Source organism: Bubalus kerabau, chromosome 17, assembly GCF_029407905.1.
Source record: "Bubalus kerabau isolate K-KA32 ecotype Philippines breed swamp buffalo chromosome 17, PCC_UOA_SB_1v2, whole genome shotgun sequence".
Taxonomy (NCBI): Eukaryota; Metazoa; Chordata; class Mammalia; order Artiodactyla; family Bovidae; genus Bubalus; species Bubalus kerabau.
Genome location: NC_073640.1, coordinates 53,349,765 through 53,366,501, shown reverse-complemented (window position 1 = coordinate 53,366,501; position 16,737 = coordinate 53,349,765). Strand labels below are relative to the sequence as shown.

Sequence of the window (16,737 nt, the reverse complement as noted above, 5' to 3'; positions counted from 1 at the left end):
AAGATAGGAAAGAAATACTGAGTTAACTACAAAACTAGCTAATGTCTAATTTTATTGCATTTTTTAAAATCTGGGGGAAATGTCACCTTCTCTAACAAACAGAAAAAGATAGTCATCATGAGTTAACAGTTTTGTAGAACAGTAAAATGCTTAGACTTCGATCAACTATGTAAACAAAATGATATCCTATTTTGAAATGAGATTATCTTTAAATAGACCTGTAAGAAAATGAAAAAGACCCATAATTACTTTTTTTAAATTTCCATGTTTTGGATAATTTTTCTCGGTGGAAGGGAAGAAATTCAGAGGCCCCATTCACTGTCCTTTTCACTCTTCAATAGAAGAATGACCCCTATATCAAACTCAGTCCCTAGATTTTGGTTCCCTTAAGTTTGGAGGGGTTTTGGTTTTGTTTGTTTGGTTGGTTGGTTTGGTTTTGGAACTGGGAGAAACAGCTATGCACTACTGGCTGTACCTTCCTATTCCCACTAAAAACATCTAGGAGGAGGTAAAAGACTGAAGGCAGGAGAAGGGGACGACAGAGGATGAGATGGTTGGATGGCACCACTGACTCAATGAACATGAGTTTGAGCAAGCTCCGTGAGATGGTGAAGGACAGGGAAGCCTGGCATGATGCAGTCCATGGGATCACAGAGTCAGGCATGACTGAGTGACTGAACTGAACTGAAAGGACATTCTGCCCTTCTCCCCATAGCTCCCAACTTTCTTAATGCTGATCCCCACTCTCCACTGGAAGAATCCATAGAGCACTGAAAACTTGTGTGTATTAGTCACTCATCATATCTGACTCTTTGCAACCCCATGGACTGTATAGCCCGCCAGGCTTCTCTGTCCATGGGATTCTCCAGGCAAGAATAATGGAGTGGGTTGCCATTTCCTCCACGGGATCTTTCTGACCCAGGGATTGAACCTGGATCTCCTGCATTGCAGGCAGATTCTTTACCATCTGAGGCGGCTCAGATTGAAAATTTAAAATTATAGAATTCTGGAATCCTCAAACATTACAGATTTGGAGAACCACAGAATCTTAGAAAAATGACAGCTTGGAGAAGCCATTTAGCTCAGTCTTGCAACTCAGTCTTTAGCTCACCCTTCACGGTATAAAACACCTTTTATAATGAGTCTTCTTAGACTGTGCACAAAGATCTCCCAGACTCATTCATCTTGCCTCCCTAGGGAAAAAAAAACAAAAACAAAAACACAATTCTAGCTATCCTCCCTTCTGCTGAAGCCAGAATAATACTTTCTCTCTCCAACCTGTCTGAAGGGGAGGACCAAACTCACAACCGTCACCATTACAGATGATTAAGAGTCTAGGGACTTCCCTGGTGGTCCAGTGGTTAAGACTCCATGTTCCCAGTGCAGGGGTTCTGGGTTTGACCCTGGCCAGGAGACTAGATCCCACATGCTGCAACTAAAGATCCTGCAGCTCTTGCTGCAAATAAGACCCAGTGCAGCCAAATAATTTTTTTTTTTTTTTAGTATCTAATCCTGAATGAGTATAAATGTGTGCATTGGGAGGTGGTCAGAATGGAAAAAAGAGGCAAAAGATGTGAGAGTTGAAAGAAGCAGCCTAGAGCTTACTCTTATTCCATGAAAGCCATTCTAGCAGCAGATCCAAGATGGAGAAGGTGGTGCTGTGTGAATCGCTCAGTTTTCCCAGAGTTCCTACCATTGTGATCACAGGACACCTCAGCCTAGACGGCCAAGCCTTAATCCAAGTCTACAGGCTTCCTAGGAGATTCAATTCCCAAGCCTGAGAATCAACACACAGGAGAAGGGCTTTTGAGTTGTGTTTAATAACATGTGTAGGTAGACTATAATTCCCAGGAATTTTGTTTCAGGTCAGTAAAGAAGGTTTACAAATATTTGGTGCAAAAAAGGATGGAAAATCATTATGTAGAGTATTACAAAGAGCAATCACTCAGTCATGTCTCTAGAGATGATGAGACTGGGGCTCAGAGGTGGTTCCTACATCTCAAACTTGGAAAAGGAATACACACACACACACACACACACACACACACACCCCAATAAAGTTCTGATAAAGTAACACAGGTAAACTTTGGTTATTATTATTTAATATTATCTTGAGTAAAAACAGTAGAAGTTGTTGAATTAAACCCTTTCAACTGAGTTGTTTCTCTTACGGTTCTAAATCTTCATCTTTCTCTCTCTCTTTTTTTTTTTTTAAGGAGACAATCTTCAAAATGTTTATTACAAAATACAGTACAGGCTCGCCAAATGTTTTCCAACGTTCTCCAATACATACACTGTGGGATGAAGCACTGCAGATACCTGGCAGGCGCCCATGTGAATCTAAGGACGTCTATAATGATTTGAATCTCCTTAGAGGTACAGACGGAGAAGGTGATGGCACCCCACTCCAGTACTCTTGCCTGGAAAATCCCATGGACAGAGGAGCCTGGTGGGCTGCAGTCCATGGGGTCGCTAAGAGTCGGACACAACTGAGCGACTTCACTTTCCCTTCTCACTTTCATGCATTGGAGAAGGAAATGGCAACCCATTCCAGTGTTCTTGCCTGGAGAATCCCAGGGACGGGGGAGCCTAGTGGGCTGCCATCTATGGGGTCGCACAGAGTCGGACACGACTGAAGTGACTTAGCAGCAGCAGCAGAGGTACAGACGAAACCTGTAACCGGCAGTGGAATGGAGACGGACAGTCACTGCAACCACCGGGCTCCTGTCTGCCAAAGAACGACATCGTTTTCTCCAGAGGTTGAAATCCACATCCAGGGCTGACAACCTACTGAAAGCTGGGACCCAAGTTCGTACAGAGACGAGGCAGAATGGAGAGAAAACTCCAGACAACCCACAGGTCTCCAGACACTACTTCTTATTCCTGGGTTTTAGCTCTTCAGCTGCGTTGGACATCTATGCGGTTAATGGAATTGCGTTCCATCCTGCCCATGGCACCCTTGCCACTGTGGGATCTGATGGTAGATTCAGCTTTTGGGACAAAGATGCCAGAACAAAACTAAAGACTTCAGAACAGTTAATCAGCCAATATTGGCCTGCTGCTTCAATCTCTCTTTAAAAAAAAAAAAATTAATTAGGGTCTAGCAAAGAGAGAGGGGGCTTCCCTGGTGGCTCAGATGGTAAAGAATCTGCCTGCAATGTGGAAGACCTAGGTTCGGTCCTTGGATTGGGAAGATTCCCTGGAAGAGGGCATGGCAACACACTCCAATATTCTTGCCTGGAGAATCCCCATGGACAGAGGAGCCTGGTGGGCTACAGTCCATGGGGTGGCAGAGTTGGACACAACTGAGTGACTAAGCACACAGAGAGAGGAGCCATCTCTGTTTTTTATCAAGACTTTCTAAAACCGTATGCTTACCCTATTTGACAGATAGGGAAACTGAGCCCAAGAGAGTTATGTGACTCACCTAATGAAGAAAAGATGGAACTCAGATTGTATGATCCCTAAATGAAATAGCCTTAAAAATGATGTTCAACTGCTTCTCATGTCCTACCAAGACAAGCTTAAAGCTGAGCTGAGAGAGAACTGAGAGACTGGAAATATGAAGAAAGGGGAATGTCCCCAGTAGATTCCCCTGGGTGAATTCGATCCACCTTTTTACAGGTGGGAGATTATAGATTATATAACCACCCCCCAGATAAAGCAATCTCTTCCCTCATGACATCTGTACCCGGAAAACTTGAATCCCAGGGTGTTCAGATTTCTACACAGTTGATTTCCCAGAAGGTATTTAGGTAGGATCTGGTGCCCTGGGCGCAATCCTTCAACCTGGCACCATGGAGCTGGGAGGGGCCTTCACCATCTTTCTGGCACTCTGTTTGTCTTGTCTTCTCATCCTCATCGCCTGGAAACGGATGAGCAAAGGGGGAAAGCTGCCGCCTGGTCCCACACCAATACCTTTCCTAGGGAACGTGTTGCAAGTTCGTACTGATGCCACTTTTCAGTCTTTCATGAAGGTGAGTCTGTCTACTTTCACACAGCTGGAAGCAACTAATTCTATAGATAGATAGTGTAGACATTTCTGAATTCTATAACAAAGGCTCTTGGAAACATAACTGTAGATTTCTGGAATTCCAGAATCTTAAACTCTTGTAAACACAGACTCCTAGCACATTGAAACTTAAGACCTTCAGGACTTTGGAATAACAGTACCTTCTTCTTTAAAAAGAAAAATATGTTGCATTGCACTACTTGTTAAAGATTTTTTTTTAATGTGGACTATTTTTAAAGTCATTGTTGAATTTATTATAATATTGATTCTGTTTTTCTGTTTTGGTTTTCTGGCCACAAGGCATGTGGGATCCTAGTTCCCTGAACAGGGATCAAACCCCCACCCCTTGCATTGGAAGGTAAAGTCTTAACCACGGGGCCTCCAGGGCAGTGCCTGGAATAAACCAGTTACCTTCTATCCTTAGATACAAGAACTCTTGCACTCTGTTGGTCTTCAAACTTTGACTCGGTATCATGAAATCTTAGGATTCTAGAAAGTTAGCAGTTCACAGCGAGACACATGTATTTTGGAATTCCATCTCATCTAGGTCCACCGTTTTACAGATGCAGAAACCAAGGCTTGTAGCAGCATTGGGGGATCTTGCCCAGGATCACAGAAGCCAAGACTTCTGTGTTTCTTTATCAGCAGTCTTTCCAAGCCCAGGACTCAATTTTATCTGTTATTCCCATGCTCCTTGAGATCGCCATCTCCTAAAATCCTTGACCGGTTGTTACTTGGTGCTACACTCAGCCCCCTCCTCTTATGTCTTCCTTCACTCAGCTCAAGGAGAAATACGGTCCAGTCTTCACCGTGTACATGGGGTCCCGGCCAGTGGTTGTTTTATGTGGACATGAAGCAGTGAAGGAGGCCCTGGTAGACCGAGCAGATGAGTTCAGTGGCCGTGGAGAACTGGCTTCAGTAGAGCGAAACTTCCAAGGTCATGGTAGGTAACAGCAACAAAAATAAAAGCAAAATGTAATCACAAAGTGTAATGTACTTCTATGTCCCAGGTTCTTTGATAAGTACTCTAAATGAATTACTGATGTGAATTCTCTGAGAGCTATTAATGTCTTCCTAATTTTGCAAATGAAGAATTTGAGAATGAGAAACGTTAGTAGTAACAGTCAGTGGTAGAATCATTTTACTTTGAACCCAAACCGTCTGACTCTAGAGGATCGTCTGTGTTACTTGTGTTATTATTTTTGATGGAGGAGTGGCACTCTTGTAATTCACTAAGCTCTCATAGCCAAGCTTACTGTTTATCTTCCTATATACACACACAGACCCAACCCATAGGTCTCTGCATCCTCCACAGATATCTTTTTAATGTTCCCTACACATCAATCTCTAATGGCCTGGAGGCAGAATTCCAGAATTCTTGCCTGGAGAATCCATGGACAGAGGAGCCTGGCAGGCTACCGTCTGTAGGATTACAAAGAGTCAGACACGACTGAAGCAACTTAGCATGCACACATATCTCACGCACTGCCCACATCATTCAATTCCAAGCAGCCTCACACCATTTTTTGATACTTTCACTCACCCACCTATCCCTATGCCTTTCCTTCCATCCATCCATTTTTCCATTGACCCATGCAGCCACCAAAAATATCCATTAGACTTTCTATACAAATATCAGTATCTTTCCAACAAATTGATCTGTACATCATCTATTAATTAACTTCTCATTTACCCATATAGTCTCGTGTCATCTATCCATTCATTTTTCCTTCCATCATTCATCCACCTATTAATCATTCAGTCATCCATACATCCTTCCAACCATTTAGCCATACATCTCCAACCATCCATCCATTAGCCCTTTACCCATCCAGAAGTCTTTAATCCATCCATTCGTCAGTCATACCAGTCACAAACACTTCCTTCCATTCAGTAATCTATCAAAATCATTTCATCAAATTTCCAAACATTAATTCACTGATGCATGCACATCCGGGAACTTCTAAATACTGTTTACTACATGGTAACTCCTTTTGTGTGGGTATATTAGTGTACAGATATGATCTTCTGTGAACACTTACAGGTATGTCTAGAGAATACAAGTAGAACATAGAATATAGAAGAAGTCTCCCCATTCCAACGTACTCTATATGACATTCTATCTATGCTTGTATACTAAATTGCTTCAGTCATGTCCAGCTCTTTGCAATCCTATGGACCCTAGCCCACCAGGCTCCTCTGTCCATGGGATTTTCCAGGCAAGAATACTGGAATGTGTTGCCATGCTCTCCTCTAGGGGATCTTTCTGACCCAGGGACAGAATTCGCATCTCCCGAGCTCCTGCATTGCACGCAGATTCTTTACCACTGGGCCACCAGGGAAGCCCATTCTATCTATATCTCCCCCCATATTCCTAGGCATCCATCCATTATATGCATTTATCCAGTTCCAGGTCTCTAGCCTGTAAGAAACTCTCCTTAATCTCCCACAGTCATTATTAGCCTGATTTCTTTTCCTTCATCTCAGTCCTGGGCTGTTTTGGGGAGTCCAGTAGGGAGGGAACTTTAGTTTCCCCATTAAGCCTGGAAGGTTGAAAGAGGCATCCCCAAGGGGAAAGTTTACAGCTGTCATATCCTGGCACTCTCCCAGTCCAGCACAGAGCTGGGCACAAACAAGAGGGGAGACAGGAGCCTGACCTGAAATCCCGGCAGGTGTAGCTCTGGCTAACGGAGAACGATGGAGGATCCTCCGACGCTTCTCCCTGACCATTCTTCGGGACTTCGGGATGGGAAAGAGGAGCATTGAGGAGCGGATCCAGGAGGAGGCCGGCTTCCTACTAGTGGAATTACGCAAGACCAAAGGTATATGTGACACAGGTCGGGAGGGCTACAAGGGGACTTGGTTGGGGGGGTGCGGGGTTGTGTGTAGAGAGCTCAGTCATGAGAAGATGGGCTTTAGTGGGAGAAAGTTTGGGAATGGGAAAGGATGAAGAAGATGAAAGATTTACTGAGATTTCTAGCCAGATTCCATGTTAAAAGTTAACATGAAAGACCCTTAGAGATCCCTTGTCCAGAGACTTGAGTCAGTGGATCTTAAGGAGTTTTTGAGCTCTTCGTATCCTGTACAGACTTTGGCAATATGAGTTTATGCCTTTTTGTGGCGGTAGGTTTAAATTTATATAACTAGGTTACATTCACACATGCACATACAAAAACACGTAATTTGGGTAAAAACCATATAATGCAAAAATTTGCCACTCTAACTATTTCTGAGGGCATGAGAGGATGAAATGGTTGCATGGCATCACCAATGCAATGGACATGAACGTGGGCCAAGTCCAGGAGATGATGAGGGACAGGAAGGCCTGGTGTGCTGCAGTCCATGGGGTCCCAAAAAGTGGGACATGACTGGTGACTCAACAACAACAAACTGTTCTAAGTGTACAGTTCAGTTGTGTTACATATATTTACATTGTTGTGAAAGATTTTTAAAACTTTTTCAACTTGGGAATCTGAAATATTACACCATTTCATTACATTTTTAAAGAGATCCATGATGCACCCAAAAATAAGATCTGGAATGTCTGGGGTCTAATGAAAAAAAAAACACAGAGGCTGAGAAATACAGAGATGAATAGATTAAAAACAGAGACAAAGTTCTCTACATTAGACTCCTCCCTTGGGCTCCATGGATGCCAAATGGTCTGCATAAAGACTCTGTATATTCAGGTACCCCTAGAAATTATTTGCAAAGCTAACTGTGATTATATACATTGCTTTAGGGAAATTGTTCCCATATCCACTGGCCTGACCAGCATCTTGTTTTATAGATGGTGCAGCTGAGACCAGGGGAAGAATTTTATTTTAAATAGTGCAGATGGAATCATTGGTAGAGATAGACCGAATCTAGCCATTCTTTTCTATTTTTTAATGCACCCCTTACCTCCACTTCTTTCCAAAGTCTGTGACTCTCCAGGACAGTTAGCTTCTTTTTTTTCTTCTTTTTTGAATATTTTTGGCTGCACTGGTTCTTCATTTCTGTGCAGGCTGTATCTAGTTGCAGCGAGCAGGGATCACTCTTCGTTGTGGTGTGCAGGCTTCTCATTGCAGAGCACAGGCTCTTGACGAGCGGGCTTCAGTAGTTGCAGCACACAGGATCAGTGGTTGCAGCTCTCAGGCGCTAGAGCACTCAGGCTCAGTAGTTGCGGTGCTCTGGCTTAGTGGCTCCTCAGCACATGGAATCTTCCCAGACCAGGGATCGAACCTGTGTCCCCTGCACTGGTAGGCAGATTCTTATCCACTGTACCACAAGGGAAGTCCCAATTAACTTCTAATACAATTAACTTCTAATAACAAAAAATAAGGATTCAGCTCCACCAGCATCTCTCACATGTTTATTACATGTCAGGCACTGTGCTAAGTATTTTACATGGATAATTAACATTGAATTTTCATGAGCCAATGAGGTGGCTATTTTTTTAATCTTCACATATTTTTATGTATTTATTTGGCTGCACCGGGTCTTAGCTGAAGCACACAGGATCTTTAGTGGCAGCATGTGGGATCCAGTTCCCAAACCAGGAATTGAACTCAGGCCCCCTGCACTGGGAGCGTGGAGTCTCAGCCACTGGACCACCAGGGAAGTCCCTCAGGTGCTTATTAAATGAACCTGATGTCACATTCCATGTTCCTACTCATGGCCTCCAACTTCCATTATTCAGGGGCTCGCATCGAACCTACTTTCTTCCTGAGCCGCACTGTCTCCAACGTCATCAGTTCCATCGTCTTTGGAAGCCGCTTTGACTATGAGGACAAGCAGTTCCTGAAGTTGCTGCAAATGATCAACCAGAGTTTCATAGAAATGAGCACATCCTGGGCCCAGGTGCCCATCAGTCACATCTCTGTCCACCCCCCAACCTCTGTTAACTAAGCCCCTGCCTTTTCCTCACTAACTCCTCCCCACAATCTTGGGAGGCAAGAATCAAGATGCCCTGGGTCTCCAAGAAGCAAATAGCCTCACGCATTCTCAGACCCCGTGCTGGATGCTAAGCCCAGCTGTTGGATTCCAGACTCAGCCCAGGCTGGCCTCTGGTGCACATTGCTAACAAACATCCTTTGCTTATTCCCCACAGTTATATGACATGTATTCTGGAATCATGCAATATTTGCCAGGAAGACACAATCGCATCTACTACTTGATAGAGGAGCTCAAGGACTTCATTGCCTCCAAGGTCAAGATCAACGAAGCATCGCTTGACTCCCAGAACCCTCGGGACTTCATTGATTGCTTCCTCATCAAGATGCACCAGGTGCCTCTTCCTGTGCCCCCAGTCCTTTCCTCTCATCTCCCCAATCCTTAGCGCCTACAACTTTAGACTCATCTGTAAACATATTGGTGACAGTATGTCAAGGGCCAAGCATTGTTTCACCAGGTTGACTCATTTATAGATGAGATATAGAAACTGTTAAGGTATAAACTCTTACACAAACTTTGAAGCTAAAACTTCTAAGAACATGGAAACTTAAAATCGTACACCTTTCTAATCTGATACACCAGAGACTTGCAAATACAGAAAAGTAGAATGCATTTTTAGAGTCTTAGAATTTGCCGAGCTGAAACATTTAAAGTCTAAGCTTTGGAGTTTAAACTTTAAAATTAAAAGTTTAATGTCTTCCCAGCTTCCAATGCAGGGGGTGTGGTTTCTACCCCTGGTTGGGGAACTAAGATTCCATATGCCAAGTGGTGTGGCTAAGAAATCAATTTTCACCTTTTTCTGAAGTGTACATGGAACCTTCTCCAGGATAGATCACATTCTGAGCCATAAATCTAGCCTTGGTAAATTAAAAAAAATTGAAATCATTCCAAGCATCTTTTCTGACCACAATGCAGTAAGATTAGATCTCAATTACAGGAGAAAAACTATTAAAAATTCCAAATATGGAGGCTGAACAACACACTGCTGAATAACCAACAAAGCACAAAAGAAATCAAAATATGCATAGAAATGAATGAAAATGAAAACACAACAACCCAAAACCTATGGGACACTGTAAAAGCAGTGCTAAGGGGAAGGTTCATAGCAATACAGGCTTACCTCAAGAAACAAGAAAAAAGTCAAATAAATAACCTAACTCTACATCTAAAGCAACTAGAAAAAGGAGAAATGAAGAACCCCAGGTTAGTAGAAGGAAAGAAATCATAAAAATTAAGGCAGAAATAAATGCAAAAGAAACAAAAGAGACCATAGCAAAAATCAACAAAGCTAAAAGCTGGTTCTTTGAGAAGTTAAATAAAATTGTCAAACCATTAGCCAGACTCATCAAGAAACAAAGGGAGAAAAATCAAATCAACAAAATTAGAAATGAAAATAGAGAGATTACAACAGACAACACAGAAATACAAAGGATCATAAGAGACTACTATCAGCAATTATATGCTAATAAAATGGACAACTTGGAAGAACTGGACAAATTCTTAGAAAAGTACAACTTTCCAAAACTGAACCAGGAAGAAATGGAAAATCTTAACAGACACATCACAAGCATGGAAATTGAAACTGTAATCAGAAATCTTTCAGCAAACAAAAGCCCAGGACCAGATGGCTTCATGGATGAATTCTACCAAAAATATAGAGAAGAGCTAACACCTATTCTGCTCAAACTCTTCCAGAAAATTGCAGAGGAAGGTAAACTTCCAAACTCATTCTATGAGGCCACCATCACCCTAGTACCAAAACCTGACAAAGATGCCACAAAAAAAGAAAACTACAGGCCAATATTACTGATGAACATAGATGCAAAAATCCTTAACAAAATTCTAGCAAACAGAATCCAACAACATATTAAAAAGATCATACATGATGACCAAGTGGGCTTTATCCCAGGGATGAAAGGATTTTTCAATATCTGCAAATCAATCAATGTAATACACCACATTAACAAATTGAAAAATAAAAACCATATGATTATCTTAATAGATGCAGAGAAAGCCTTTGACAAAATTCAACATCCATTTATGATAAAACCCCCCCAGAAAGCAGGAATAGAAGGAATATACCTCAACATAATAAAAGCTATATATGACAAACCCACAGAAAACATTATCCTCAATGGTGAAAAATTTTTTTTTCAAAAATTTTTAAATAAAGTCTTAGAGATATGGCGATTTAGAAGCTTAGTAACTCTGCATCATGGATTCTTAGGATTTTATAAAGTTACAAATTTCTATTTTTCTACTGTAGAACCTCTGTACTCAGCAGGTTTTGTGTTTTTTTTTTTTTTTTTTGGACAGATATTTGATTGAAATTTGACCTTTATTTCTTTTTTATTCATTGGTTTGGCTGTGTTGGGTCTTAACTGCAGCATGTGCACGAGAGCTCAGTAGCTCCAAGGCACTTGGGATCTTACTTCCCCGACCAGGGATAAACCTGCAACCCCTGAATTGCAAGGCAGATTCCTCACCACTGGACCACCAGGGAAGTCCTTCAGCAGTTTGAAATCATGTACCCTAATGTCTTAGAACTTTCAAATCTGACAAGGCAATCTCCACTTCCCTCTCCCTCATTCTCCCCATTGTTCACTACACTCCAGCTATCCTGACAGCTACACTGGCCTCCTCTTTGTCGTTCCTCACCAGACACACCTCTGGCTCAGGACCTTTGCTCTGACTGTTTCCTCTCCCAGATACTCACCTGGGTCACCCATCTGTTGTGCTTTCACAAAGCCCTACCTTATACACAGGGAGAAAACGAGATGAAGGCAGAAGATGGTGAGTCTATTTATCATCTCTCTCATTTTCAGGATAAAAACAACCCCCACACAGAATTCAACCTCAAGAATTTGGTCCTGACAACCCTCAACCTCTTTTTCGCTGGCACTGAGACAGTGAGCTCTACACTCCGCTATGGATTGCTGCTCATGATGAAGCATCCTGAGGTGGAAGGTGAGTGTCCACCTGGGCCACTTACCTGGCAGACCTCATTCCCCACAGGAAAGAAGACATCATCCTGAAATTTTAGAATCCCACAGCTTTCAACTCTTCACACTTTAGAACCTCAAGATGTGGAATCTTAGAATCTCCGGCTTGGAAAGTCGTTTAATTTCATCTTCTGCTTGGTGCCTGTCATGGTGTCTTATCCAATACTTTGGCCACCTGATGCAAAGACCCTGATGCTGGGAAAGATAGAAGGCAAAAAGAGAAGGGGGCGGCAGAGGATGAGATGGTTATAGATAGCATCACTGACACAATGGACACAAATCTGAGCAAACTCTGGGAGACGGTGAAGGACAGGGAAGCCTGGCGTGTTATAGTCCATGAGGTCGCAAAGAGTCAGACACGACTTAGTGACTGAATTACAACAACAAGATAGTTTCTTATGTGGTGAGTTATGAGAAACTTAGTAGCTTAAAGCCACAATAATCTATTATCTTACAGTTCTGGACTTCAGAAGTTCAAATAGGCTTTCACCGGGTCAAACCAGGGTTGATCTGACTCCTTGCCTTTTCCAACCTTTAGAAATGTATTTCTTGCATCCCTGGGCTCCATTTCCAAAGCCAGCAGCATTGCATCTTCAAATCTCTCTTTGTATCCATTGTCACATCTCCTTCTCTGACTCTGACCTTTCTGCCTCCTTCTTATACAAACACTTGTGGTTACTTTTAGAGCCAATATGGATTATTCAGAATAATCTCCCCATCTCAAAACCCTTAAGTTAATTATATCTGCCAGGAGTCCTTGGTCATGTAAGGTAACATCCCCAGGTTCCAGGGATTAGGAGGTAGTATCTTTGATGGCCATTATTTGGCCAACTGTAGTGGCAGAATCAAATAGAATCCATCCCCAGTAAACTGTAATCTGGTCTGGTTGGGTAACTCCAGTAGTGAGAACTCATTTACTACCAAAGGAAAATTCCCAGTTTTGGCCCCTGTCCCTTTTAATGTGGCTTCCCCAGTGAATCAGCGGTAAAGAATCTGCCTGCAATGCAGGAGATGCAAGTTCGATCCCTGAGTCAGGAAGATCCCCTGGAGGAGGGAATGGCAACCCACCTTAGTATTCTTGGCTGGAGAATCCCATGGACAGAGGAGCCTGGCAGACTATATAGTCCACAGGGTCACAAAGAGTTGGACACAAGTGAGGACCTGAGCACACCTTCTAATGTAATTCAAAACAAACAGATTTCTCTTGCTACAGAAAATGGGAGAGACTAACATTTCCATTCAGACTCATCTAGTTTCTCCTTCATTGTCTGAGTTGTCTTTTACTAATCTAAATCATCCAATATCTAATGGATACCTCAATTACTTGCATACTGGATTACATGTGCAATTTACAACTCCATGGGCTTTATGAATTGTTGTTGTTTTTCAGTCACTAAGTCGTGTCTGACTCTTTGCAACCCCATGGACTGCAGCGCACCAGGTTTCTCTGTCCTTCAGTATCTCCAGATACGTCTTTCCAGAGTTTACTCAAATTCATCATTGAGTCAGTGATGCAATCCAACCATCTCATCCTCTGTTGCCCCCTTCTCCTGCCTTCAATCTTTCCCAGCATCAGGGTCTTTTCCAATGAATCAGCTCTTTGCATCAGGTGGCCAAAGTATCAGAGCTTCAGCATCAGTTCTTCCAATGAATATGCAGGGTTGGTCTCCTTTAGGAATGACTGGTTTGATCTTCTTGCTGTCCAAGGGACTCTCAAGAGTCTTCAGCACCACAATTCAAAAGCATCAATTCTTTGGCACTAAGCCTTCTTTATGGTCCAACTCTCACATCCGTATGTGACTACTGGAAAGAGTGTTTATCAGCCCCACCAATGTGTCAGGAATTAAGAATAAAGAGACAGTCCAAATACATATGGAGCTGAAGACACAAACCTATGACCCAATCCTGGCCTCCAGAAATACCTCCTGCGTCTTTGTCTGCTGTGTGTTCTGTTTTTTCCAGCCAAGATCCACGAAGAGATTGACCAGGTGATTGGACCACACCGGATCCCAAGTGTCGATGACCGGGCCAAGATGCCCTACACAGATGCCGTGATCCATGAGATCCAGAGACTCACAGATATCGTGCCCATGGGCGTCCCCCATAATGTCATCCGGGACACTCATTTCCGAGGCTACCTTCTGCCCAAGGTGAAGCTGCACCTCCGTTCTCATCCCTCCCTCCTCCTGTACCCCACTGTACCCCACTCCTCCTGGGTCCCTACCATTTTCCATACTCCAACGCTGATTTCTCCTAACTGAGCCCATCTTCACCCCAGGGCACCGACGTCTTTCCTCTTCTTGGCTCTGTCCTCAAAGACCCCAAGTACTTCCGCTACCCAGATGCCTTCTATCCACAACACTTCCTGGACGAGCAGGGCCACTTCAAGAAGAATGAAGCCTTTGTGCCTTTTTCCTCTGGTAGGTGTCTATGGTCTGAGTCCCCCACCCCCACCAGCTCTGCAGAAACACACTAGATATGTCCCCCAATCATTGGTCTGTATTTGACATTCAGGTTTGAATGGGAAGCTGGGTGCTATTTCATAGACTCATACAATACTAGAATCCCAGAATTCCAGAATGATGGAATATCAGGACCATGGACTCTGATAATAAGAAAAGTAATTGCACTAAAGAGAGGCCAGCATACTTTCTGTAAGGGCCAAAATATAAAATATTTTAGGTTTTGCTGGTCTTTGTGTGAACTATGCAGTCTACACCATTGTGCTGTGAAAGCACCCACAGACATTCATAAACAATGATGCTGATACTGAGTTGTGTCTGACTCTGCAACCCCATGAGCTGTTGCCCACCAGGCTCATCTGTCTGTGGAATTTTCCAGGCCGGAATACTGGAATGGGTTTCCATTTCCTCCTGGAGGAGGAATCTTTCCGTCCCAGGGATTGAACCCATGTCACCTGTGTCGCAGGCAGTTTCTTTACCTGCTGAGCCATCTTGGAGAATTCCCTGGTGATCCAGTTGTTAGGACTCCAAGCTTCCACAGCATGGGGCCAGGTTCAATCCCTGGTGGGGGATAGAAGATCTTGAAAGCCGCATGGCATGGCAAAAAAAAAAAAAAAAAAACAATAAAAAGAAAAAAGCATGTCTGTGATGGATGCAAAATTTTAAAAACTATGCACATCAACACTTGAATTTTAATTTTCACATGTCACAAAATATTATTTTTCTCCTGATTTTTTAACCACTTAAAAATGTTAAAAGATTCTTATTTTTCAGACAGTATAAAACAGGTAGCAGGAAAGATTTACCCAATAATCAGCAGCTTGGTTAACTCATAACACAATATCTTTGAAAAATCGTATTTTAAGTGTAAGCTATATTGAACCTGGTATCAGTGCGGCACACTCCACCACTTAAAACACCATCAGTGGGGCCATGAATGAGTTACTTCAGCTCCCTGTCTGTAAAATGGAGATTAATCTCTCCAAAGCATTGGAAGAGTGATTGACAAACAGCCAGCACTTTTTAAAAAAAATCTGTATTGGAGTATAGTTGATTTACAAGGTAGTGTTAGTATTTGCTGTACAGCAAAGTGAATCAGTTACACATATATATACATACACCTCTTATTTTTTGTAGATCCAGCACTATTTAAGTGTGAGTTTTTGTTTTCCCTCACTAGTGTCTGGCACCTTGCAGGCACTTCCTAAACCTTTAAAAGAATCAGAAATGAAAAGACTTTAAATGCATGGATCCTTTTACAACCGTTCTGTCTTAGAATCTGTTGGAATTTGCGCCATCAAAGAAGTAGCTTCCATGTGTTGAGTCCCCTATACATGGAAGATCCTAGCAGAGCATTAATTGTAGAAACCCACAGCATCTTTATAACCTTACAAAGTGGGTGTTATCATGACCCCAGAGATGCAGAGGAGGCAGCTGAGGCTGAGCGGTGGTGAGACCGGAATCCTCTCCATGCTTCTGTTAACCCGTGCGGGTCCGCTTCTCCCCACTATTCCCCCACCCACTTTCTCCCCTCTCTGTGCCCACAGGAAAGCGCATCTGCCTGGGGGAGGCCATGGCCCGCATGGAACTCTTCCTCTACTTCACCTCCATCCTTCAGAACTTCTCCCTACGCTCTCTGGTGCCACCTGCTGACATCGACATCACGCCCAAGGTCTCAGGCTTTGGCAACATCCCTCCGACCTACGAGGTTTGCTTCATGGTCCGCTGAGCGCCTCCTATTGGACGTGGAAGGAACCGTCGGAGAACAGAGCTTTGCCCAAGTGTCCAGGCGCACCCAACCTCTTCATCCCCCTTCAGTTCTCACAACAATCCTAAGAGAAGACACCATTACACTGTCACGGGACACAGGTCAGCAGGGGTCACCCCAAAATATGGAGCTGTGTATCTTCTACATCCAGCAGAAAAGCAATGCCCTGGCCAAGACTTTGGCAAAAGCTTGCAGATTTTAAGTTCATTTGTTCACCTCCACCTAGGCTTCTATCTGTACCAAATTCTTATTGTAGACCTCCATGTCTTTATGCTGTTCCGTTGACCTTTCCCCGGTAATGACCAAAGGTAGATAATGAAGAATAAACATAATAAAATTTTTAAATGGTGTGGTGCATTAGAAAAGCAAAGTAGGGATTTCCCTGGTAGTCCAATGGCTAAGACTCTGAGCTCCCAGTGCAGGGGAGCTGGGTTCAATCTCTGACCAGGGAACTAAATCCCACAAGCTACAACTAAGAGCTTGCATGCCGCAACTAAGACCTGGTGCAGCCAAATAAATAATTTCTCAAAAAAAGGGAGAAAAGAAAAAGAATTCCAG

At 43.0% G+C, this 16,737-nt stretch overlaps 1 protein-coding gene across 1 annotated transcript; it reads left to right on the top strand.

The window, feature by feature from the left end:
* Positions 1-3,797: 3,797 nt before the first annotated feature.
* On the top strand, positions 3,798-16,140 carry LOC129631530 (cytochrome P450 2G1). Its single transcript, XM_055552593.1, has 9 exons — positions 3,798-3,977; positions 4,793-4,955; positions 6,685-6,834; positions 8,694-8,854; positions 9,105-9,281; positions 11,773-11,914; positions 13,912-14,099; positions 14,228-14,369; positions 15,959-16,140. Exons 1-9 carry the CDS (start codon positions 3,798-3,800, stop codon positions 16,138-16,140), a joined length of 1,485 nt encoding a protein of 494 aa, XP_055408568.1.
* Positions 16,141-16,737: the final 597 nt, after the last annotated feature.

Coding starts and splice junctions, on each gene's coding strand:
- LOC129631530 (XM_055552593.1), top strand. CDS start 3,798: ATGGAGCTGGGAGGGGCCTTCACCATCTTTCTGGCACTCTGTTTGTCT. Junction 6,835..8,693: donor GGAATTACGCAAGACCAAAG/GTATATGTGACA, acceptor TCCATTATTCAG/GGGCTCGCATCGAACCTACT. Junction 8,855..9,104: donor TGAGCACATCCTGGGCCCAG/GTGCCCATCAGT, acceptor TATTCCCCACAG/TTATATGACATGTATTCTGG.